Here is a 26,899-nt window from a genome sequence, read left to right as displayed (position 1 = left end):
ATAAGGAGAAGGAGATAAGGAGATACTCTAGTATTTATTAAGTGTTGTGCTAGGTGTCTTACATAGGACTTCACAACAATTCTGTGATGAATTATTATCCTTATTTATAGTGAAGAAACTGAAGTATTAGTGACTAAGAAGTTAGTGACTAAGAAGCCCATTATAGCCAGGAAGCAGCAGTCTGGATTTGAACCCTGGACTTTGGAAACATCCATGACTCTCTGATCTTTTAACGGTGAAGCCAGATGCACTGGAGAGTTGTACTTCTTAGTGAATGTTGGTGCTTCATGTAAGTTCAAGGCCTCCAAATGAGTATTACCATGTAGATACTGCTTTTCCTCATTAGCAGTTACATCTACTCAGTTTCTCAGCAGACTATGATTTTTTGGTTTTATTTAAGGGCGGCAGTACTATCTTTACGTGGTATTTTTATCGTTTCTGTATTACATGTATTTCTAGTTAATCCGACATCATTACAATCTGAAGTGCCTAAAGGAACCAACTCGTTTGTATCCCATTTTCTTTCTGAAAATTGACGTTCCTACAGCTGATGTGGACGTAAATTTAACACCAGATAAAAGTCAAGTATTACTACAGAATAAGGTAAATTTGGGAAGAGTTTTTTTTATTTATGTTATTTACAAACTTACGCAGTCCTAACCATTTTCACATGGAAAGTTGCTTATTTATACATATTTTTAAATATTTTAAATCTTGCCTATTTATTATTTTTTGTAATTTTCCCTAACATTTGTTAATTTATGTTTTTAGGAATCTGTTTTAATTGCTCTTGAAAATCTGATGACGACTTGTTATGGATCACTACCTAGTACAGATTCTTACGAAAATAATAAAACAGATGTTTCCTCAGCTGACATCGTTGTTAGTAATACAACAGAAACAGATGTGCTTTTTAATAAGATGGAATCATCTGGAAATAATTATCCAAATGTTGATACTTCAGCCATTCCTTTCCAAAATGATGTGCATAATGATAAATCTGGGAAAAGCACTAATTATTGTTTAAATCATCAGATACATGTTGATGACCATTATGATGATCATTTTAATAGTGAAAATTCTGACATTGATAGAAACAGTAGAAATACATTTCAAGAGATCCCAGTGAATAATTTATCTTGTGAGGATGTCCGGAAGGAATGTAGTGAGACTTGTTTTGTAGGTTCCGTTAAGCATACCCAATCAGAAAATAGCAATAAAAGCAATAGCGCTGGGAGTGGGAAAAATGAGGAAGCAGCAGTTCCTGAGAAGTCTTTGGAAATCTGTGCAGATGACTGGAGCAAGGGAAATACACTTAAAAATTCAATGGGAGAAAACATTGAACCTGTGAAAATTTTAGTGCCTCGAGAAAGTTCAGCATGTGAGCTCAATAATAAAGCTTATCCAAGCCCTGAACAAAAGAATCTCAGTGAAGGTTCCTGTAACAAAAAATCAAATGTGCTAGATAACAAATCTGGACAGCTTACAGCATATGATTTAATTAGCAATCGGGTAGTCAGAAAACCCATGTCAGCAAGTGCCCTTTTTATTCAAGATCATCGTGCTCAGTTTCTCACAGAAAATTCTAAGACCAATTTGGAGGATACAACAGTACAAATTGAAGAACTGTGGAAGACATTGAGTGAAGAGGAGAAACTGAAGTAAGTTTCCAGAGCTTGCTTGTGACTTGCTGCTGGGATATTTCCATTCTATATGACTCACTGGGTTTTTTAACTTCTTATTTATGGAAAACCAGAATGGAAAATGCCTTTTGGTTTGGCTAGAGTACCTTTTTGGCATCACTTTTTTAAATTTAGAGGTTTTCAGTGTTTTATTTTTTATTTGGGGTTTTTTTTTTGTTTTCGGTACAGGCCTTCACTACTTATTATTAAAATTTGAAGTTAAAGGTTTTCCATTCTTCTTAATTTAAAAATGTATTTTCTTCTTTTTTTTCTAATTTTATGTTAAAGAATCTTTCTATGACAGGACTTTCTCTTTTTTAAGCTTATGCATTAGAAGAGTTATAACAGTGGTGGTTTTAAGAAATATCTTGACTATTCCCTTTTTTAAATTGGTCTCCAAAATATGTAACACAAAATGAAAATTACAGTATTTTTACAGATTGAGTTTAGTAGAATCAATACTGTTCCTAATCAGTATAAACTGAAGGCTTCTTTCTAAAATCTTTTATTTATTTGTTGGCAACTTATAAACTATGGTGGAGTGTTTTGGTAGGTCAGTAGGTGGTTTGATCTATCTTTGATGAAAAGAGCTACTTATTACTTGCCATTTTTAGACTAGATGATTTAAATAAATATTATAAACTAATACGATGAGTATTTATAGTTGACTTAGAGTAGTATGTCTTGAGTGATATAGCCCACCAGAAAATGAAACAGTGGAATTATACTTCCAACCATATATTATGTATGGTATCTCAATAATATGGTAAATAGCTTGAAGAAAATTTAAACATAACTTATCATTCAGAGTTTTTATTTGATGACAAACGTGGACACTTAACCAATTTTTTTTTTTTTACTTTTTCATTAACTTATTCAGTCTTATAAAGACACCATCAATTTAAAATAATAATGACCACTATTTTGTATGTGGGAGTAAAATGCAACTTTCCTTTTTTTTTTTTTTTTAATTTAAATTCAGTTAGCCAACATATAGTACATCAGTTTTTGATGTAATTTTCAATGATTCATTAGTCGCATATAACACCCAGTGCTCATCACCTCATGAGTCCCTCTTAACACTGACAGGCAAAACCTCCATAAAATTAGCTTGTTTGTTTGCTTGCTTGCTTGCTTGCTTTTTGGTGGGGATGGTTGTGTTTTTTTCTCTTCTCAGGCATGCACAGAAATAGACAAAAGAGCACAGTGAACCCATCACCCTGTTTCACGAACCTCCATGTCATGGTCAGTCTCATATCATCCGTACCTCCATGTACTTCACTTCCCCTTTTTGCTACTACTATTCTGAAGCATATCCTAGGGTTCATATGTTCATAAACATTTTGCTGTGTATCTGTAAAGAGTAAAGATGTTCCTACTTTAAACATAGCCATGATATAATCATTGTAATTCTTTTTTCCATTTGTTCACAAAGGAACATATTTTAGAAAATTTTTTTAATAATTTTTTATCAATAACAGATCAACAATCTAAGAAAACTGTCTTTTAACAGAGAATAAACCAGAATTTTAATGTTATGCCAGTGTACTTTTAACATCCATTCATTTTTTTAAATTTTTTATTTTTTATATACATAAATCATAATTTTTAAAACAAGAATTCCTAATATCATCAGATATTCAGTGTTTGAATTTCTAATTACTTACTACCAGCTTTTTTTAAAGTTTTTAATTTTTTTATAAACATATAATGTATTATTAGCCCCTGGGGTTCAGGCCTATGAATTGCCAGGTTTACACACTTCACAGCACTCACCACAGTGCACACCCTCCCCGATGTCCGTAACCCCACCACCCTCTCCCTACCCACCTCCCCCTGGCAACCCTCCGTTTGTTTTGTGAGATTAAGATTCTCTTATTAATAACAGTTTTTTTTAAAGTTTGTTTATATGAATCAGGATGCAAATAAGGTTCACACCTTGTGATTGTCTTTAGTTTTATCTAAATGGCATAGGCATTTTAAGATCAGTGCATTTAACTTTCAGTACAGCAAGTCCACAGAAGTTGAATTGTGTTGACCAGGGAGGTGATGTGTTACCTGAGAATGTGGGGAAAAAGCATAGATGTTTCCCTCTCATGGAAGATAGGGACAGTGTGACAGCTCAAAAGATGGCTGTTCCCTCGCAGCCTCACAACAGCAGGTATCGTTCCAGCTGACTTTTGGGGAGTGTCAGCATTGTTTCTTCTTGGAGGCCTCAAGGTATCAGGGTACAGGATTATGGGTAATAGTCCCCATCTAAACACTTGTTTATCATCAGGCAGTATTTGAGAATCCAAAGTTTTCTCTGTCTTACTGCCATTAGGTAATCAAAAGAGGCCGTGTTGGGCAAGAGCAGACCTCTGAAACCACACTGGGATTTAACTCCAGTTTCTCTGCTGGCTTTTCGTAAAAATGTGTGGACAGTATCTCCTAGATTGTTGTGAGGATTAAGTAAGATATTATGTGTTATGATGTAAGAAAAGTGCACATTCTTGTGATCTTACTTAGAATTTTTAACCTGTGAAAAGAAAATTTCTATGTTTTGATTGACATTATTTTTCACTTGCTTAGTGAAGATTGAATTTAATTTGGAGGCCATAAATAGAAGAAAATATAAGTATTTTGGAATCAGAGAGTTTACTGTATGTCACAAAATGTGTTAGAATCTTTGAGAGCCAGGGGTTTGGGGACCATGGTGGCTGGGTTCCAAAATCATGATCAGTGAGAAAGTGTAGCAAAAATGCTATCCTACTCAACAATCACACTAACTACCACTTTTCTGTAATATTTATCTTGGAATTCGTTCCATGATCCTCAGTTCTGCCGGAAATGCTAAGGGGTATCAGAGTAGACTCCTCTGCTGTGGGCAGTGGATCTTTCTCTCTATCCTCCCTTCACTCTTCCTGTCCTGCCTGGGTTTCCCCTTCGTCCTTCCTCTCTCCTTTTCTTCTGTTCTTTCTGTTTCCTTCCCTTCCTCCCCCATTGCCCTTTCTCCTTTCTCCTTTTCTTTCCTCTCCTCTCTTTCCTTTTTCTTTCTTTTTCCTTCTCCTTCCTCCCCCCTCCCTTCCCACCCGTCTTCAGACAGGAGATACTTATTACGGGCGTTCTGTATACAAGGCCGTCCGCATTCTAGCTGATCACTTCAGATACAGCGATAAACAAAATAGACTTTCTCGACTTATAAATGATGCAGTGTAATGAGGAAAACACAAAGGAATCATAGAATACGAGGAGTCAGTTTTAAAATAAATGTAGAGTTATGAAAATACTTAGCAGTGGGCTTATTCTCATCTATGAGACAGGAAATGGTTCCCTAAGTGAAAATAATCAGAAAGGGATAGGAAATCTTCTAAATAAAACAGCTAAAAGGAAAATAGTGTTATTGAGGAAATGAAAGTGCTCTCTGTAACAGGAACAGAATATGAGAGAGTCTAATAAGTTGAAGGAAAGCAGGCCAGATTATGTAAGATTCTGTAAACCATAACAAAGAATTTGAATAAGCCCTACCATCAGGGTTTTTGTGCTGAGAGCTGAGGATAGACTCAGTGTGGGGAGTATTTAATTTTTTAGTTCTTCTCTTCCAGATATTTTTCCTTTGCTTTTCTCCTTTCCTCTGGTGGTTTAGAAGCCAGATTTAGGCCTCTGCTCTTGCCCACTGGGGTTTCAGTCAATTGATGTTAACTTGAACTTTACATTTGCATACGATGAATATACTTCTACTTAAAATAAGAATAATATTGTAACTGGGGTATTAAAAATGGTAAATAAACTTTATAATTACATGTAATCTTTCATCACAAAAACATTCGATTTGATTACTGGTCAAATCAAAATTAATATTTTCCATTCAGGTTACTGAATCCCTTAATGACATTAAGTCAAATGTAGCAGCTGTTTTTACTTAACGTTTGCTTAATCTTCCTTTGGACATAGCTTTTTATATTTCCCAAGGAACTAATTAAATTGACTTCTTGAGTAAATCACAAGATTCGTACCATATGTGAAAATTTGCACATTATAATTAATTACAAATGGTGACCTTCATCTTGAACTCCTTTTTAACCGTAAGGGAAAAATCTTGAACTGGAATGTCCAAGAGCTAAAAATACTTAAAGTACCTATTAAAAGGAAACTGTTGAAAATTATCTGTTTTATGTAGCTAGTCCAGAATGTCAGATTCTAAATAGAAATGAGAGAAAACCATATACAAAATTATGAATATAGCCTGGTAAGTAACCAGAGAAGCATTTTTCATCTAGTTTACAGTGACACAAGGTCTTTTTTACATTCTTATCCAACTAACATTTCTGTATTTAACAAACATATACTGAGTACAAACTACACAGCATAATGTGGTCTCTTGTCTTTTAGTCTCAATTTTAACATTTAATACAGTTCGCCCCAAGAATGCCATTTTTATATCCTAACACATATCTATATAAATTTCTCCTTAAAAATGTTTCATGTATATTACCTACAATAGAATTTAGCCAGTTTCTTGAGTTACTTAAGATTAGAAAGAGCGTTAATTCTTCAGTCTCAAACTTAAAACTGCATTTGAAAAATATTTTTAGTAAAGTTGCTTAATTAGCAGCCTTTAGTCAGTCATGTTCCTCATTCATTATAAGATGTGTTCCTTGATATACAATGATAACAAATGTTTATAATTATTTACTATGGTGCCAAGCATTATTCTAAGTACTTGAAACATTTTAACTCATTTTATTGCTCATATCAAAACTATGAAGTAAATGTAGATTATCTACATTAAATTTTTTTTATTATCTATATTAAATTATTATCCTGAGACACAGAAAAGTTAAATAATTTTTATAGATTTACAGAGCTACTAAGTGGCAGCACCAGACCAGTCAGTCAGTCTCCAGGGTCTGTGCTCTTACCACTATAATTTACTGAACACCTAAGAGTAGTTTTCAGTTTTGGGAGTACTTCAGAATCATCCGTGGAGCCTTTTAAAAAGATGGCTCAGTGGGTTAAGGCCACTGCCTTCCGCTCAGGTCATGATCCCAGGGTCCTGGGATCGAGCCCCACATCAGGCTCCCTGCTCAGCGGGGAGCCTGCTTCCTCCTCTCTCTCTGCCTGCCTCTCTGCCTACTTGTGATCTCTGTCTGTCAAATAAATAAATAAATAGATAGATAGATAGATAGTATTGTTCAACCTCAGTCTTGACCTGGAGAATTTGAAAATTTGAGGATGGGATTTAGGCATCTCAATTTTTTAGAAACAGTTTCTATCACCACTATGCTAGACTGTCTTTGATTGGCTGTAGGAGTTTCATTAATCCAAAAAAAAAGATGTCTTGATTTTATCCAGGATAATTTTGAATTGTCTTGTACCTTTGAAACTGAATTAAATTAGTTTGGATGTATTGAGGTTTTTTTAAAATATATTTTTTCACTGATGACTCTAAAATGAGAAATAAATAGCAACTGAAAAAGTTAATATTTAGCTATGAATCTATTACAAATTTAATCATAAAATCTTTATTTTGCATGTTATCATTAGAGTGACTATTTTTTAAAGATTTTATTTATTTATCTGACAGAAGAGAGACAGCAAGAGAGGGAACACAAGTTACCTTTCAAAGAAATGACAATTTTAAAAAAGATCCTTTTTTGCTATTTACCTACATAGTTACCGTTTTGGTACTTATCATTTTTTCCTGTAGATCACAGTTTCTATTGTGTCAACTCTTAATAGTACAGTTATGCTGGCAAGGGATTCTAAGCTTTCTTTTATCCAAAAATGTCTGTATCATTTTCATTTTTATAGGACATTTTTGCTTTGTATCATTGGATTCTGTTGGCACTTAAAAAATATAATTTACTGCCATCTGGCTATACATTGCTTCTAATAAGTTATATCCATCATTTGTGGTATTCTTTTTTTGTAATGTTTTTTTTTTTTTTTCTCTCACTGCTTTCAGGGAATTTGTCTGTCTTTGTTTCTCAGCAGTTTGATCTAATGTATCAAACTGTGGATTTCTTTGTATTTATCCTGCTCCGGTTCACTGACCTTCTTGGATCTACAAAATGTTTCATTTATCCAAATTGTCTAATTGTCATCAATTATTTTTTTCAATTTTTTTTTTCTCTTCAGTTCCACATTTTTAATCTGGAATTCTAATTACATTTTTATCTGGGATCCCAAATATGTGGGGTTGTTTGTTGTACCATAGGCCACAGAGATTTATTTTAATCTTCATTTTTCTCTCCTGTTTAGATTGGGTAAGTTCTATTGCTCTGCCTTCAAGTTTGCCGACCCTTTCTTTTGCCATCTCTCATCTGCTGTTAAGCATTTTCAGGCTTTCTTTTTGACATTTTTAATCTCAGATATTGTATTTTTTAGTTGTAGAATTTCCTTTCGGTTCTTTAATAATGTCCCTTCCCTGTTTACATTCCTTTTGGTTCTCTCATTAGGATAATCTTTTCCTTTAAGTCCTTAAATATTTATAAAAACCCATTTCAAAAATAACTTTTTTTTTCCTTTGGCAATTTCCAACATATGAGACATGTTAAGGTTGGTTTTTACTATCCAGTTTTTCTCTTGATCATTACTCACATTTCCCCTTTTTATTGCTTGAATGATAACTTTTGTTTAGTGGACATTGTGGGTGATACATTGAAGAAACTCTAGATTCTGTTGCCTTCTTCTGAAAAGTGTTGGTGTTTGTTCTGCAACGATTCAAGTTACTGACAGATCACACTGAGCTGGAAGGCTGTTTTATACTTCCTTAGAGAGAGACTTTAAATATTGCCCCCAACCTTGGGGCAGCTTTCTTAGTTCTAGGACATAGTTTTTCCCTTACCCTAGGATGTAGCCCTCATCCAGTTTTAATTTAAAGCGCAAAGTGTTTATTAAGCCATCTAATTATATAAAATTCAAGCTCTAAATTCCATTTATTCTGCCATAGGTATTCACTAAAATCTGTGTCTAGCTCATTGAACATTCTAGCAGTTGTTTTCCTCCAGGCTTCCACTTATGGAATTTTCTGGGATTTTTCTCCCTTAATTTTCAGTTGTTTTGGAAGCAAGGAATTCTGTTCTAGTTATTCAAGCTAGTAAAAGTGCAACTTATATAAGGTAATATTATGTGATATAAAAATAAATAATAAAATTTATTTAAAAAAAAATATTTTTTCATGGGGCACCTGGGTGGCTCCGTCATTAAGCGTTTGCCTTTGGCTAAGGTATCACTCCCAGGGTCCTGGGATGGAGCCCACATCGGGCTCCCTGCTCAGTGAGAAGCCTGCTTATCCCTCTCCCTCCTGTGCTCCTTCTTTGTGTTCCCTCTCACTCTTTCTCACCCTGTCAAATAAAATATTGAAAAAAATAGTTTTTAGTGTTTTTGGGGTTTTTTTCCCCAAAAAGTACAGCTTATTGCTTGATGATTTTATTTATTTATTTATTTTGCCATTCCCCTTCAATGCCAGGAACTTCCCTTTGGGTAAAAGCTATATAAATATGGATCTCTTTTTTGAATGTTGAGTCATTCCAATATCTGCCTATTTTTGGTTGCTTTTCCATGTCCATTTTAAATAGTTGATCTCTGTATTTTGTTCAGAATTATAGTTAATGTAGGGAAGGTTAGTCCAATATAGGCTCCTTCATCATTATCAGACTTGGAACACCAGCTCTTTATTTTTTATAAAATTTACTTCAGATGGCCAATACGTTTCTGATTATGACCTCATTAGTTCTATTTTATCTTTATTCCCAGATACGAAGAGAAAGCTACTAAAGATTTGGAACGATACAATAAGCAAATCAAGAGAGCCATTGAACAGGAATCACAAACATCATTTAAGGATGGCAGAAAAAAGATAAAGCCCACCAGTGCATGGAATTTGGCACAGAAGCACAAATTGAAAACTTCATTATCTAATCAGCCTAAACTTGATGAGCTCTTTCAGTCCCAAATTGAAAAAAAGAACCAAAACATTAAAATAGTTCAGATCCCCTTTTCTATGGAAAACTTAAAAAAAAATTTTGAGAAACATAAATTTGACTTAGAAGAGAAGGAGGAACTTTGCTTGCTCCACAATCTCAAGTTTCCTGATGCGTGGCTAATTACATCCAAAACAGAGGTAATGCTATTAAATCCTTACAGAGTGGAAGAAGCCCTGCTATTTAAAAGACTTATTGAGAATCATAAACTTCCTGCAGAGCCACTGGAAAAGCCAATTATATTAACAGAGAGGTATGTTGAAATAATAGATTTCTTTTTTTAACTCAAAAGATTTATCAATCCATACTAGATTGGAAATTCAAAGCAAAAGTTGGAAGTGTTTTCTGGTAGAGAAAAGTCTAAAGAATTCTTTTTTAAAGTTGATTTTCTAATCTTCAATGGAATTGTTTTTGAGTAAATAATTTTAGAATATTCTAGCTAGTTTACTTCTGCAGTTAGTAAATATCAGCCTCAATTCTCCTGTTCATAAGTGACTTGCCTCGGACAATTTTGAAGTTAGGTTGCCATAACTCTGTCATTGTACACTTTCCATTTCAAGTGTATACCAAAATAGAATTATACAATGAATACCTTTATCAACAATTACCAGGATTTTGCCACATTTGTCTATTTGTCCTTTCAAATATATATGTGTATATTATGCATACACACACACACACACACACACACACACACACAGACATATTTTCTTTTTCTTTCCTAAATTTTTTAGCCAATTTCCACCCAAATATCTTTCGGTTTCTCTCTTTTAAAAATGACTTACCTAATCACAAATGACATTTTCCTATCTTACACAATATAATTCCTTGAAAGTATATCTCATTGTCTCAACATGTCTTTTTTATAGTTTTTAAATTATTAAATTTAATTTATCTAAACAAATTAAAATTTAAAGTATTAAATTTAAAATTATTAAAATTAAAATTTAAATTATTAAATTTAATTTGTATCTAAGGTCCAGCCGTTACATTTTGTTTCTTAAATCTCTTCTAATATCACACCATTAACTTGTTGTTGATACTAAGTCACTTGTTTTTTAGAATAGCCTACTGTCTCAGTTTGTCCCTTTGCTTCCTCGTAGTTCCTTGTTTTTTCCTCTCCCATGTTTAAACAGAAGTTAGTCCTGCAGGATTGAATAGATTTTGATTATACTTTCTGGAATGACCATTTAATAGGTTGTGCTATGTGCTTCTTGTTTCATCACATCAGAAGGCGCTTATCACTGGTTTCTGACACTGACAGCTGCACTCATACCTTAAAATTCCCTGTCAACCTTTCCATCTAATGATTTCATCCATTGATGATTGTTCCTCTGAACTGATTTTATTATAGATTACAAAATGGGGTATTTCCCTTTAATATCCTACATGAGCAAATTATTTTCTGTAAAAATGAATAGCTAACAGCTAACCTGTTAACATTTCCCTTTTTTAATATTTATTATTTCTTTCTTTGGTCTGACAGAGGAAAGAATCATATATATGAAAAGAGATAAAGGCCTGAAATTAGGGGCACCTGGGTGGCTCAGTGGGTTAAGCCGCTGCCTTCGACTCAGGTCATGATCCCAGAGTGGGGATCGAACCCCACATCGGGCTCTCTGCTTACCTGGGAGCCTGCGTCCTCCTCTCTCTCTCTCTCTGCCTGCCTCTCTGCCTGTGACCTCTGTCTGTCAAATAAATAAATAAATAAAATCTTTTAAAAAAAAACCAAAAACCTGAAATTAGAAAGCTATTGAGGGTTTGATCTCTGGGACATGTTACTGGATAACTCTGTTTCAGAACTCCCAAGAATATATGAAAAAATCTTTAATAAAGTATATTAAAACTCTTTTGTTAAAAAGCCCTGCTACCAAATTATGATTAGGATTGCTTTGAACCTGTAGATCATATTGGGGGGAATTGCCATCTTAACAATACTGCATCTTCCAATCGCTGCACAGTGGTCTCCATTGATTTAAGTCTTCTTTAATTTCTCTCAGCAATATTTTGTAGTTTTCAGTATAGAGGCATTTTTTTGAAAAAATTTTTCCCAAATATTTTGGTTTTTGATGCTAATATAAGTGGGTTATTTTTTAAATTTCATTGTCTATTTATCTGCTCTTGATATACAATATAATTTTGTATTTTGAAAAAAAAAATCCGTTACCAGAAGGAAAAAATAGAGCCAAGACACAGGAAAACATATATCAGAGCTGTCTTTTTCTTGTTTTTTTAAAGATTTTATTTATTTATTTGACAGAGAGATCACAAGTAGGCAGAGAGGCAGGCAGAGAGAGAGGGGGAAGCAGGCTCTTTGCCAAAGGCAGAGGCTAACCCACTGAGCCACCCAGGTGCCCCCAGAGCTGTCTTTTTAATTAAGACAGCAGTAATACATTCACCTAAATCCAGCATCTTTTATAGTATTCTCTTTGAGATTGGCTTAGCAAACTGTCAAAGAATTAGAAAAAGAATTAATACAGATTCGGCCTGTATTAAACAGTTCAAAAATCTGATAGTACTTTCTGTTCTTCCCTTAAAAAGAACTAGGGTATATATGAAATTTTAAACATGATTACTTCTCTAAATGGTTATTTATGAACTTTCATTTATATTTTAAAAATCATTTTGTGCTTCTACAAATTAAACATTTTTAAAGATTTTTTTCCTTTATGATATTCTGTTATTCAAAAACAAATACATTAAAAACTATTATTTGCGGGGTGCCTGGGTGGCTGAGTGAGTTAAACATCTGCCTTCGGCCCAGGTCATGATCTCCGGAGTCCTGGGATCGAGCCCCGTATCGGGCTCTCTGCTTGGTGGGGAGCCTGCTTCCCCCTCTCTCTCTGCCTGCCCCTCTGCCTACTTCTGATCTCTCTCTGTCTGTCAAATAAGTAAAACCTTTGAAAAAAAAATAAAATGAAAAACTATTATTTGGGACCCATACTAGCCTGATAATAAAGATTTCTTAATTGAACATGGACAGCAACAAAACTGAATTCAAAATTGTTTTCACCCTTCTTTTGAAATGTGACATGCCCACCACAATTAATATAAGTTTTTCAAAACTGAGTGAAAGACTGGAATTATGGGTTGGATTCAGTGTCCTTACTATGGTTCTAATGCAGATTGTGTCATTTATCTCTCAATGGCATAACTTAGATCTCTGTAAAATAGGAAGTAGGAGCTCAGTAATAACAATGGCCAATGTTTGCTGAGGATTTACCATATGATAGGAACTTTACTAAACCCTTTGATCTTAACAACAGCCTTATGATAGAATAATAATAATATAACAATGGCATTATTTATAAAGTTTTTACTTGTATTTTATAGAGAGAGCACAGTTTTTGATCTCACATTTAGTTCGTAATGTTCTAAAAGATAGAAACTGTCTTTTATGTCCATTCTTCCTCCTTTCTGTATGCTGAATATAGTAGGTCTTCTAAGAGATATTAACAGAGATGTAAAAAAGTAAAGTTTGTCACAGGGCTACTACTTATGAATCATTTTTAAAGGGCCCTTGCATTAACTTTTTTCCATAAATCCTCTTATTTCATTTTACATATTTAATAAGTTAAAGGACCATAATTTCTTTTTCAGTCTTTTTAATGGATCTCATTATTTAGAGATTTTATGTAAAATGACCACAGATGATCAGAGATACAGTGGATCAGCTTACCTGTCCGATCCTCGTCTTACAGCAAATGGTTTCAAGATAAAATGGATACCAGGTATGATGGTGTGGTTTACTATTTCCAGAAGTTTCATTTGGGCTTCATAATACACATACCGGTATATTTTTATCTCACCAAAAGTACAGTGTCAGCTATATAAAAACAATCATATTTCAAAAAGGTAATCCCTGAAACTAGGAAGTTTGGCATCCCTTTCAGTCTGTTACCTTGCATTTGTGTTTTCATAACTAATCGACAAGTTTCATTGTAATTTTTGACATCTTTGGCACAATGTGCCTAGTGTGTTTAAAGTATTTAATACTCCTGTGGATGATGAAAGAAATAAATGTGTAGTATATCGGAAAAGTCTAACAAAAATGGCCGTCTCTTTTCCTGTTTTGCCAATTAGATTTGTAACATCAGCAGTCTTACTATTTGGAGAATGATTTGATTCCATTGCTTTGCTAGAAAGACTGCGATAACACTATCTTCTCTGCATGGCAAGTCACTGGGTGGAGAGAAAAGTAAATCATTCTGGGAAGCAGACTTCTGTTTTCCCGCTTGGGCCCTTCTCTATTCTCTCATAACTTTCATACTTAACTGTCTTCTGCCCTGCCTAGGCTGTTCTTGTCTTCTTTTCCCTTTGTCTGGTCTCAAGGGTATCATGAAGAGTGATGCCACTGTCCCCTCCTGCCTGCCGCTAAACTTGTCATAACAAATATACAGAAAAAGTTCAGCTAAAACAGAGTTGAAGATTTTTATAGGGATGTTTTATTTAAACGTAAAAAGAAAATGAGTAAAAACGATTGTATGAAGCTATGAAATTTAAGTATACACAGAAAATGGTTTGGTGCTCCAAACTTTAATTTTACCTACTTTTGCAGTTTTAGGAACACCTGCCCTGGACTTCTTACCTTCTATCTCAGTCTTGGATATTTAGATTTGGGGTGGCCTCAGTGTTTTCTCATCATAACAACTAATAAATAGCAAATAATTATAATGTACAGGGCACTATTCTAAATAGTAAATGTATTAATATTAATTAATAGCCCTATGAAGTAGGTTCTGTTGCTGTTTCCATTTTACAGATGGAAAAGTCAAGACACAGTGAGGTTTGCTTAAGCATACCAGTTAGTAGTAGAACCAGGATTTCAACCCAAGTGCATTTATAGTCTAGCTTTTAACTAATTTGTTATATTGTTTCCTACAAAAATTGAGATATTTACTTCATAAAGTAGTTGTGAGCACGAGAGAGGTACTTAGGGAAATCAGTTAGCATAGTACTTGCCACTGGTGGGTGTTTGGATATTCTCTCTTCTTCCAGTACCCCTGTCTGTCATTGCTTTTAGACCTCCCAGAAATCTTTCCTCCTCGAGACCCCTAGCACTTACTTGAAGTGTGAGATAAGGGGTGTGTATAGGTTTGTGTGTAGTAAGATTTTTTTTTTCTTAATCTATTTTTCTAACGAACTATGTGGTATTGCTGGCAGGTGCCACTCTTTTTTTCATAAAAAATAGTACCACAGCAATTTTTTAAAAAAAAGAATAACTACTTCCCTGTCTTTTCTAAGAACATGTTTATGCTTTCAGTTCTCAGCTTGTGGGTAGTGTTTTTTGTTTTTGTTTTTAAAGATTTTATTTATTTATTTGACAAGGAGAGAGCACACAAGCAGGGGGAGCCATAGAGGGAGACAGAGAAATAGGCTCTCTGATGAGCAGGGAGCCTGATACCAGGCTCTATCCCAGGACCCTGGGATCATGACCTTTGCCGAAAGCAGATGCCCAACAGACTGAGCCACCCAGGTACCCCGTGGGTAGTGTTCTTTAAGTCCTGTTGAATACTAGGTACTTCACAAGGCACCAGAGATATAAAAATGAGTAAGAGTCACCTGCAAACTGACTTGATTTGGTTGGAATTAGTTTTCTTAGATTGTCATCAGCATTATTTACCTTAGCAGTAACAGATCAGATTTAAAACTCTGTTTTCCTCTTTTTTAAGCCTTTCTTTTCCTTCATTAATTTTTATGTCATGCTTTCTTAAAAAACCATTTCTCCTCTTCGTGAGTTTGTTTTCTTGGACGAACTTTGGATGAGCAGTTTGCCAGTTGTCACTAAACATCTTTGAATGATAAGGACGTTTAAAAGAGAGGAGGAATACATCTGACTCTGAGGGAAAAGATTCTGAATGTGATCCTAAGAATTTTGCTCATTCACAGGATTAGTTTTTTGTTCTGCATCAATAAGAATTCTGTATTTTAAGAAAGTGAAAGCTTGTCAAACCACTTACTCATTTGAAATATTTTCCCTGAAAATTGGGAAGCATTTCACAGAATCTTATGGAAAATTCTTGAAAGTTTATTGTTACATGGTTCCAAATGTCTGTAAGTTTCCCATATCAGAATTTTGCAAACATGGTGATTAAAATATTGCTCAATTTCCTCATCTACTGCCAAATACTGTACGCATATGCACAAGTAATTCTGTGAAATGTGTAAGATTTTCCAGGGAAAATCTAGTCACTATTAGACTCTTCAGTCTAATTGTTCTATAAAAAGGTAAAGAACCAGCAATAGTGAAGTCTCTGGGCTAATATTTTTGTAATTTCCTTCTCTATATATGCAAAAAGATAGAACTCTAATATTTTGCTTCTTCCTCTTTGCCTGTATAAATCCTGTTTCAAGTCCCATTTAAGTTCCCCTGGTTGCTCGAACTCTTATTTTGTCTTCCTTGACCAAACTGTGTTTTACTCCTCAATGCTTGATTATAGATCTTCTGTTACTCTCCAGTTGTTTCCAGGGGTGCCTGCTCTGTTTAGTGTACCACCATTGCATCTTCTCCAGGTCAAGAAAGTGATCTCTAACTGGAAACAGATTAGGGATAGGATCACTGATGTCTCAGGACCTGAAACTCTTCAAGCTGTATCACTCCTCTTTTTTCATTCATCTGTTGATAGCTGCCACTTACCCAATGTTGAACTGTCTCGTTTTCTTAGTTCTATATAACATGGGTGGGCTTAAATATTAAGAACGCTGTTACACAGAGCCAAAGAAGTTCAATATCTGCTGTTTTGCAACGTCTTAAAGTGCATTCTAAAGCCAAATTTGATCCTTTGGAATTTATGCTCTTATGGATATTTTACCTCATGATATATCTAATCATGTAGCTTTTTTTAGTTTTATTTTAGTCACTAAATTATTTAAAGTAGTTTAATAAATAATGTCAGTTTTAAATATTGTTTTACTAAGATATTTTGAGTAAACATTACTGATTAAACAGTATTTCATTCTCTCAAACTAGTAATATATTAATGTTACTATTTGCAATATATAAGTTGCTATGCATAAACCATAAACTTAGTGTTTATCAATTATATCTCAAAACTGTAAAAAAAAATTACTATATGAGTATTATTATAAATTGTAAGTTAAAATAATCATAGAAATAATTCAGGCCTTCAAGTTAGTATTAAACTAGTAGAATACACTTTGAACAGCAGCAGTTGTTAAAACACTTAAACCAGTTTTATTTTAATAAATATCATGGGACTTCATTTTCTCTCCAAAGTAAGAAATGTTCTAAACAAATGTAGGGAACAGAAGTGCAATAACTAAGATTAAATTAAATGATATAAAGCACATGTGGTGTCTCTGACGCTTATGACTTAATGTGAAGTCCTATGGGAAATTACTATTTTTCTCCAACTAAGGAACAGAACTTTGTCCTTACTACATTAAATTCTAAGGAAGGTTCACTAAATGTTTTTAACAGTGATTTTGTTTTTAATAGACATTTTCTGGAATATAATTTAAACAAAACTAACCATATCTACATGTGGTTTTATTTATTTTTCTTTTAGGCATTTCCATTGCTGAAGACTACTTGGAAATAGAAGAAATGGCTAATTGTCTCCCATTCTATGGAGTGATGGACTTAAAAGAAATTCTTAATGCTATATTAAACAAAAATGCAAAGGAAGTTTATGAATGTAGACCTCGCAAAGTGATAAGCTACTTAGAGGTATTTATTATTAGATTATGTAGGTTGGTTAGATTTTAACATACTTAGTGGTTTCTTAATAAAACAATAAGGTTTCAAAATAGTAAAGTTTCTGTAAGGTCTATTTTTTCTAAGAAGAAATACTACTAAAAAAAGAAATCCTTAACCTCTGCAAGAGCAAAAAGAGATAAAGTGAAAGATATATTATTGAATAAAAGGAAATATTAGTTACCTAGGAATATCTACCACAAATAAGAAACATAACAGTGGGTTAAATAAGTTCTGATGTAATATGGGATGGAGGAAGATTATAAGGTTTTAAATGTCATATAGGATAGTTGTTGGAAAGTAATAGTGAATGTCTCAATGTTTGAATTCTCTCCCTCAAGTTTGGTATTATCTCAAAAACCTCAAGTTTGGTATTTATCTGAACATAAATGAGATTTGTTTTCTCCGCTAAAAAAAAAAAAATGGGCCATTTTTGTTTAGAATATAATCATGGTGTCCCCACTGTATTCTGAGGACCAGACTTCAGGAAAGTCCACTTTTTACCCTTTCTGAAGATTGTATTCAGTAGCATTCTATAGGTCCTTCAAGAGCTTTGACTTGTGGATGTTCCTAGCCTATTGCATGAGCAATTTAACACTGATAATTTCTAATGACTTCAAAGGAATCTTCTTGTGAAAAAGGTAGAATAAACTTAAATGAAGGTTGAAGGAGGGTAGTATTTTGTATATTGAAAAACCATGTGGGAAGAAATATGATTTTAGAAACAAAAAAGTGGTTGGCATTAGGTATAAATATTTTTACTAATATTATACCTCATTACATTAAGTCAGTTGTGGATTGATTGTTTTGGAAGAGAGTCTAGGGAAAAAAGAGAACTATAAGATCTACAGGAATACTTAACGTTTAAAGTCAAGCTGAGTAAGATGACTCAGAAATAGACAGGAGAGTGAAAGAAAAAGAGGAGTAGATATAAAGGTCAAGGGAGGAAAGAAATTTGAAAATGAGAAAGTAGTAGCAGATTCTTTATAGGGTAATAGTTGCTTGAAGACCATTTGGTATGGTTGCTGGATGGCAATGATAATAGAAAAGTAGTCCAGATGAAAGACTCGCCAATGGCAAAAGAGTAAGGGCAGTAGTGAAAAAGTGTAGGCAGCAAGTCATATGGTGGTAAAAAGAAGAAAAGAGAGATTAGCTTGTCTTTGTTATTGGTGGAGAAGACTGACATAAAAGATTGGTAAGCAGATGTTCCAAAAGAGGCAGGAAGGAAGACAAGGGTAAAGTAAAGTTTTAGAAAGGAGAAACTTCTCTCAATCAGAGCAAAAGGGAAGGAAAGTAGAAGTAAAACTGTTTTCAGGTAAACTTGTGATGTCATGTATGATACATGTGATGAAGGTGTAGGAGAAGTTAGCTCCTGAGAGTGAAGAGGCTAGGAAGGCATTGGGGATTTGAGTATAGTAGAAAAGATCAAAAAATAAGAGCTGTAGGTACTATAAGAGAAGATTGATTAGAGAAGACCAAGTAATGTCCAAATGGCATTGAGCACTGATAAGAGCTAACATTGGTATTGGATCCAGCCAAGATAGCTTGGTGATTTTCCAATAGTACATGGTACAGTTTATCCAGGTATAGGGATTAAAGGTGAATATGGTACAACAAGGGGGTGAGTGAGCACATTTGAACCCATAATGTACACAGGAAACTGTGTTAGGTCCTAGATTTTAAAGATGAATTAGGTTTTGTAGGCGAGGTAAACACAACACCAGGCAAGGTAGGCACAAGGCAAGATTTATTAAAGGCACTCTCCGGGGCGAAGTTTCAGGGCTCAGGAGAAGGGGAGCCAGGAAAGTCGCACCAGGAAGAGGTGGGCACCCTCGGGCGAAGTTCTGAGACTCTGGAAAGCCGGAGTCAGGGAATTTGCACTGGGAGGGAGTCCGTGGGAGGGAGTCCGTGGGGGTCTTTTATCAGGCCAAGGCAGGGCCTGGATTCACATCCATATATGGTAAGATATTTGGTGATAAGAGGGTATGGGGTGGGGGCTCCTGATACTCCTGTTTCCTGCATAGGTATCGGGTTACCTATGGAGACATGACCTGGGCACCTCCTGGGCACCTCCTTTTGGCGGGAGAGTCAAGGGTTAAGGAAGGGGGGGACTGGAAGATGGCGGCCCTGGCGGTCATTTCTGTTGTTCCTCCTGCATTCCCGGAACTGTCGACCCAACAGGTTCTAGTAGTAGGAATCAAAAAGGAATACAGAGAGCTAGAAATAGTATCTTTAATGGCTTACTATCTGTGCCTTACATAGGGAAAGATGACAAGAAGGGTGCTGGTGCAGAGCGATAAAGAGAGACTGAGGAGATTAAAGGTCAAAGTGAAGGAAAAAATAGGTTTAGTTGGAAAGGAGTAGGATAATGGAAGAGGGTATGTGGTTAGAGAATTATATTAGGCTCAAGCTCTTTGAAGTACAATTTGTTTTTAAATAAATTTAAAAAGAAACCAGCTTTGCTAATACCATTTACCCCTAAATGCTCAGTTTTCGTATCTCAGAAAATAGCATCACCATACCAGAAATGTGGACATTACCCTTGGTTCCGCATCCTTCATAACCAGTTCACCAACAGGTTTTGACTTTACCTCCTGTTCATGTGAGGACTCTTTTTAATTTATTTATTTTTATTTGTATTTTCTTAGAGAGGGGTGTGGGGAGGGGCAGGTGGAGAAGGAGAGAGAAAATCCCAAGTAAGTTCCATGCCCAGTGTAGAGCCCAATATAGAGCCCAACACCAGTCTCTATCCCACAATCCTGAGATCAAGACCTGCATTGAAATCAAAAGTTGGACACCCAACTGGCTGAGCCACCCAGGCGCCCCAAAATTTTGTCTTTTTATCTGTTTCGTTTCTCCGCACTAGAATAAAATTTAACATGAGCAAGGATATTTGTCTTATTCTCTACTGTGTGTAAAACGTACAATAGTGATGAACATGTAATATGTGTTTAATATGTGTGTGAATGAATAATAAGAATATAATCTGTTTTCTGTCTTCTTTCTTGTCAGGAATAACGTGTTTTCTGCTTCAGGGTGTATCGTGGTATAACATGTGACTTTCTCTTCACAGGGAGAAGCAGTGCGTCTATCTAGACAGTTGCCCATGTACTTAACCAAAGAGGATGTCCAAGACATTATCTACAGAATGAAGGACCAATTTGGAAATGAAATTAAAGGGTGTGTTCATGGCCGCCCATTTTTTCATCATTTAACCCATATTCCAGAAGATACCTGATTAAATATGTTTAAGAAAATTTGTTACTATTAAAATTGTTTTGGTAATAAAATAATGGGAGTCAGTCTTTAAACGATCTTTGTACTATCATGTGTTATAAGTGACACTTCACTGACTTTTATATTTTAAAAGATTTTGAAAACTTTAACGTCAACTATTTGATTTTTTTCTCAAGAACCAGCCTTCATAATTATTGGTTGTAAACTCAAAACTGAAAATACCTCGTATTCTTGGGTGGTTGATTTACTAGGGGCTGTGGATTGAATTGTGTCTCCAAAATTCATATGTTGAAGTCCTAACCCCCACTGTGACAGAATTTGGAGATGGGGCCTTTTTAGAGGTAATTAGGTTTAGAGGAAGTCATGAGGGGAAGGGCTCTCATGATACGGTTAGTGCCCTTCTAAGAAGAGACATCAAGAGCTTTTATTCACTCTCTCCCTTTTCTCTCACCAACTTCCATATGAGAATACAGAGAGATGGTGACCCTTTGTAATCCAGGAATAGAGCTCTCACCAGAAACCAAGCATGCTGGCATCTTGATCTTGGACTTCCAGTCTCCAGAACTGTGAGAAAATAAATGTCTGTTGTTTTTTTAAGCAAGCCAATATATGGTATTATGTTATGGCTGCCTGAGTGGACTAATACACTTAGCAGTCCTATGCCAAGAGAAGTCAAAGAGTGGGCTGGCATATCTGACAGAAGTTGTCCATGTTGTTTAAAATAGGATGGAGAGACAGAATGGGAGAAAGTGAGAAAATAACAGTTAGAGGAAGAAAATTTAGCTTTCAAAATCCTGCCATATACTTCTATTTTGGGGTAACAGTTTAGAAATTGCTCTCTCTTATATGGAAATTATTGGGCATTGGGGTCACCATTTGTAAGAGAAGATAGGAAGATCCCGAGATTTAATAGAAAATTTAGGTAAGGGGCGCCAGGGTGGCTCAGTATGTTAGAGCCTCTGCCTTCAGCTCAGGTCATGATCTCGGGGTCCTGGGATCAAGACCCGCATCGGGCTCTCTGCTCAGCGGGAGCCTGCTTCCTCCTCTCTCTCTGCCTGCCTCTCTGCCTGCTTGTGATCTCTCTCTGTCAAATAAATAAATAAAATCTTTAAAAAAGAAAAGAAAAATTAGGTAAGCTTATTCGTTATGTCCTTTAAAAAAACTAGGTCCCCTGCATACTGCACTAAAACACTTGATTTCCAAAAAGTCGAAACATTTTTAATGGATATGTTTTTTTTACAAAGTAAGATGTGTTATACTGGGTACACGATGTGCATACTCAGTCCCATGTCCCATAATTCTCCAGAAGTTTCCAAGTCTTAAGGACCCTGTGTAAGAGGTACAGGTCGTGATTCATGGAATTCTACCCGCAGGCAGGCCAGTGTGATCCTCTTAGCCGTGATACCCCAACACTGTATTTTTTCTATCCCCTTGGGAAGTCTGGGGCCGCTCTCTGGGAGGCATTTCTGAGAGCAATCCTCTAAATCACTGGGTAAACTGAGGAAAGAGCCCCACGGAGATACAGGAGAAGAGGGAATTTGCAGCACACGTTGGAGCCGCGTGAAACGACATTCAGGCCTCCTCGTGTCGCTGCAGGAGGCCTCACGACGGCCGGCGACACGAGTGCGCTCCCCGCCGCCTCGGACGGCCCGTCCGCGGGTGACGGCGGCGGGTGCTACTGCGGCTTTGCCGGGCGCGCTCTGCCGTCTTCGCTCGTCTCCCGGGAATCGCCGCAACAGACTTGGGGCCGGAGCCGCCGCGTCCACCGCAGGGTCCGGCGCAGCGCGGAGCGCCCTGGGGGGCCGCCGGCTCGCTGCGGGCCGTTGGGGGCGGGGCTGTCGCTGGGTCCGCGGAGGCCCCGGAAGCCCCGCCCCTCGCGCCGCCCCGCCGCCGCCCCCCCCCCATGTCCCCCGCAAGCCCTCGCGGCCGCCGCGGCCCCGCGGGACAAAATGGCGGCGGCGGGCGGCGGCGGGCGGCGGCCGAGGCCCGGCTCCGGGCACGGAGGTCACGGCCGCCGCGGCTGGGAGGGCGGCGCCGGGGTCGGGGCAAGGGGAGCAGCGGGCAGCGGAGAAGCTCCAAACGGCCCGTTTCCGCCTGCGGCCGCGTGTGCCGGGGCGGGGGCCTCTCGGCGCGGGATTCCCGAAGCGCCCTGAGGCCCCGCGGCCCGCACAGCCCGCACAGCCCCGCGCGAGGGACGCCGGGCCCCGCACGGGCAGGGCCTCCCCGCCCGGGAGCGCCGGTGCGTGGCCGGGCCGGGCCTGCCGCGCCGCGACCGTGGGACGCTCGGACGAGGCCGTGAGCCCCGCGGCCCGGCGCGTCCGGTAGACGCCGTTGGAGGCCCCGCGGCCGCACCGGTGTCGGGCTGCGGTCGGGGACCCGCAGCCCCTCTCGCCGGCGGCCTGCGGTTCTTAGCCGGAAGTGCAGAGAGGACGTGTCTGCTGGACGCGCAGTCGCGAGCGTCTACACGGCCGTGGCCAGCCCGTGCCGCTGGACCCGGTTCACAGAGTCTCGGAGGCGAGGGGATCCCGACGCTTTCCCGGCGACTGATGAAACGAGCGCCGCGGGGCGGCAGGCGGCCTAGTGCCCGGCGGGTTCTGCCGCCCGCTCCTGCCGGACGCCGACCACCGAGGACGGAAGGAATACAGTTCACTGCAAGGACGGATTTTTTAAAAAAATGACTTGATACTGTCCACTACTCTATAAGCATGAATAATAATAATTACCTCAGTCTAGATCTTTCGGTTCATCTCACCTAAACTTAAGAAATTTTTTATCTTCGAAACCATTATTGTTTCCAGGAATACTAGCACAGAGGTCCCCCCACCGCCACCTACGATTCTCTGCTTATATTTTACTACACTTTTTATTCCTCCTTAAGCCTCTACACATGAATATAATGATCTTTTCTTTACTTTTTAAAATCCTGTCCCGGGGTTATCAGATTTGAACCACTGCCCTATCCTATATCACAGTTCCCCCAAGAATCTCAAATCCATCTCTCATTATTTTTCACTTCTGCAATGAAGATGCTGAACTTGACCCCTAAGTGCACAATCTTTTGTAACATGCCATATTTTTGTTTCTCCCCGTTTTGTCTTGAACATTCATTAGCAGGACCTGGAATAACCTCTTTTCACTTAATTATTACTACATTACTGTTAACCATATTCAAGTGCCTCTGACCTAGGCCACTTTTTCCATAAAATCTTTTAAACTAACCAGTGGTGGAGGATTGGGAGTGTGGATGTCTTCCACCCTACTCAGATTGGGCTAGAAATCGCTAAAACAAACCCCTCCATCTCTACTTTAGTTGCATATTCATTCCTTTGTTTATTCAGTAACATTTATGGAGTGTCACACTCAGTGCTGAACACAACATGAAGACATTCTTTGCCCTCTAAAGGCGAAAAACTTGCAGTATAAATGAATATTTATGGAAGCATAAAGGCGCACCCACTCCGGCTTGGAGAGACCTGTGGGAGAAACTAGTAAGCTGAAAGTTGATAAGGAATGATCTGGGAGAGGAAAGGAAAAAAAGATATTTCAGGCAGACGGAGCAGCTTGTGTCAGTGCCTTGATGAATTCAAGGAATTCTACATCATTGGATCTTGAGGAATAAACGGAGATTGGATTAGAATAGTAGAACATTGTTCGTAAAGGGTCTCAGGCCTCTAAGGATTTGGAAAAATTTTTTAAAGATTTTATTTATTTATTAGAGAGAGAGGGAAACCACAAGCAGGAGGAGAGGCAGCAGAAGAGGGAGCAGCAGAGTACTTGCGGGGCAGGAGCCTGACACAGGCTCCCACAGGCTCTGAGCTGAAGGCAGACACTTAACTAACTGAGCAACCCAGGTGCCCAAAGGATTTGGAAAATTTTATCATAAGGACTGTGGGAAGCCATTCACATTTTTAAGCAGGGAAGTACACTGTAAGGTTTGGAAGACGTTAGCCAAGTGAAAAGCAGATAGAACAAGTTAGCAGGCTACTTAGCAGTTGGTTCAGACTGTGCGCGTGATCCAAATGCATAAAGGCTCTGGAGTAACAGAGTCTGTTAGACAGGCACTGAGGCCCCTCATAGCCTTATGGGGGAGTTTCAGTAATTTAGATTCTCTGAGATGATGCCGTAATAGAACTCAAGTTCCCTCGTCTTTTCTGGGAAGTCAGATTGATGATGAGATCGGATTACTAGAAGAATGGAGTGTCTTTGCCTTTCCTTTCTTTACGAAGAAGTCAATGTAATTGCAGCTCATTCTTTTAAGTTTCTCACAGACTAGGAAAATCATTTGATTTCTTTTTAGAAAATTATTAAATCAGATGTCTAAGTTGTAATCTAGGCTTGTATCTGGGCCTTTTGGAAACCAGCCTGAAGTTTCTAGCTGTTCCTTAAATGAAACAGTTTTGTTTATAAAGGACTTCAGTATTCAAATATAATTTCCTAGCAAGACAAAATAATGGCTGGAAAATTAAAAATTATCTTTAATGTTGAACTGATTTGATTTTTAAGAACTTTCTTGTAGGTATTTTATATTTTATAATTTAGATCCTAGAAATGAGTGATGAGTTAAGAAGAAACAAGCAAGAGATTGGGAATGGATTAAACATATTTTTGGAAGAAAATGGTATGTTCTCAAAAGTTAATTTTATTTGTTTAAAAAGGACATTTTTGTTTTAAATTTGCTTTCTTTTAATCTAAAGACATTGGTAAATAACAGCAAATTAACTTGCAAGGCAGTGATGTTATCCTGCCTAAAAATATATTTTAAGTGATTCACTAATAATAGCAAAAAATATTTCCATGTGTCTTTATATATAAGTAGCTAAATGTACATAAGGTACTTATCTATTTTGAAGTTCTTTGTACCTTTTTGGGTCTGTGTCTTTAGCTTCCCTAGTTGTTTATATATATATGTATATATATACATATAAACTGTCATAGATCAAAATTTTCCCACATACATAGTGATGATCCTTGATGTCCCAGATAAATATAGGATTTCCACTCCACACATGTAGTTTCTAACTTGTCAAAGATTTTTTTAGAGACAGTCAAATTTTAGCTATTTTCTCCACTTAAAACCAAAGCTAAATGTACATACTGCTCTGCTCCAAAGATGGAAGGGTACTTCATGTTTTCTAGATTTCTTCAGATGAGAAGTTTGAGGATACCCTTTGTATGCTAGTGCATGAATATGATCCAAATCAGCACTTCCCAAAACTTTAATGTGCATAGGAATCTCTTGAGCTTCTTGCTAAAATACATGTCTGATTCAGTAGTTCTGAGTAGGATCTGATATTCTGCATTTCGACATTTCTACTGGTTCAGGAACCACACTGGGTTAACAAGAATACATATGATCCTTTGCCAAATGTTAGGTTCTTGAAGTAGAATACAGATACATTTTTAATATAAATGGATACTGAAAAGCAAATAATCAGTATTATGAGTCTGTTTATGGTTCTCTATTCTCAGTTTTCATTGGGAAGTTAGCTTTAGGTTTTCTTCTGGGATACCATTCTTTATTTACCTTGGACTTAAGGCTATTTGTGTGGCTCAGTCAGTTGAGCATCCAGCTCTTGATTTCTGCTCAGGTCATGATCTCAGGTCCTGAGATTGAGCCCTGAAGCCCTGCCTTGGGCTCTGCTCAACGGGGAATCTGTTTTTCTCCCTCTCCTCATGCCCCTCCCCCTGAGTGCACACACACACTCTCTATAAAAAATAAATAAGTAAATCTTTAAAAAAAGAGAAAAAAGTTGTATTTCTATATTCTCAAGAATGTTATTGAGGTAGCTGGCTCCGAAATGGCCACCATCCGTCCTTACCTTCTTGTGCCCACAAGTAATTCCCCCCCCCACTTCCTTAAATCTGGGCTAGATTAATTGCTTTAATCATTAGGCTTTAATAGAAGTGACACTATATGCCTTCCAGATAAAGTCCTAGAAGCTTTGTAGCTTTCCTGCTGGCTCTCTTGAAACAGTTTCTCTGAAGAAGTCAGTCACCTCATAAGAAGTCATTCTACCTTGAATCTGTTAAAAGAAAGCACAAGCTAGCCAAATGGAGAAAGGTGTTTGACTCCCTATTTCCAGTTGTTCAGCCATCCTAAACTCAGGTGCCACATAATAAGGGAAGATGCCTTCAGGTGACTCTAGCCTTAGTTGCCCCGTGTGACAACTATATGAAATACTTCCAGTGAGAACTGCGCAGCTGAGCTCATCAACCCCCAGGACCATGAAAGATAAATTGTTAAACCACTAAGTCTTGATGTGGTTTATTATACAGAGATAGACATACAGAACACT

At 37.2% G+C, this 26,899-nt stretch overlaps 1 protein-coding gene across 9 annotated transcripts in view; it reads left to right on the top strand.

The window, feature by feature from the left end:
- PMS1 (PMS1 homolog 1, mismatch repair system component) overlaps nucleotides 1-20,677 on the top strand; it is an 85,973-nt gene extending 65,296 nt beyond the window's left edge. For 8 of the 9 annotated variants that reach the window (XM_059168602.1, XM_059168605.1, XM_059168604.1 and 5 more), the window contains 6 exons: nucleotides 460-603; nucleotides 772-1,661; nucleotides 9,423-9,902; nucleotides 13,250-13,380; nucleotides 17,179-17,339; nucleotides 20,440-20,677. In XM_059168602.1, coding sequence (XP_059024585.1) covers nucleotides 460-603; nucleotides 772-1,661; nucleotides 9,423-9,902; nucleotides 13,250-13,380; nucleotides 17,179-17,339; nucleotides 20,440-20,604 — 1,971 coding nt within the window. In that variant the 3' untranslated portion in view covers nucleotides 20,605-20,677. Of the gene's footprint in view, nucleotides 1-459; nucleotides 604-771; nucleotides 1,662-9,422; nucleotides 9,903-13,249; nucleotides 13,381-17,178; nucleotides 17,340-20,439 lie in introns of those variants that run through there. The other variant, XR_009352113.1, reaches the window with a different exon arrangement.
- Nucleotides 20,678-26,899: the final 6,222 nt, after the last annotated feature.

Source organism: Mustela lutreola, chromosome 3 (assembly GCF_030435805.1).
Source record: "Mustela lutreola isolate mMusLut2 chromosome 3, mMusLut2.pri, whole genome shotgun sequence".
NCBI lineage: Eukaryota > Metazoa > Chordata > Mammalia > Carnivora > Mustelidae > Mustela > Mustela lutreola.
Note: the sequence above shows the minus strand (reverse complement) of the source record. Positions and strands in the feature narration are given on the sequence as shown.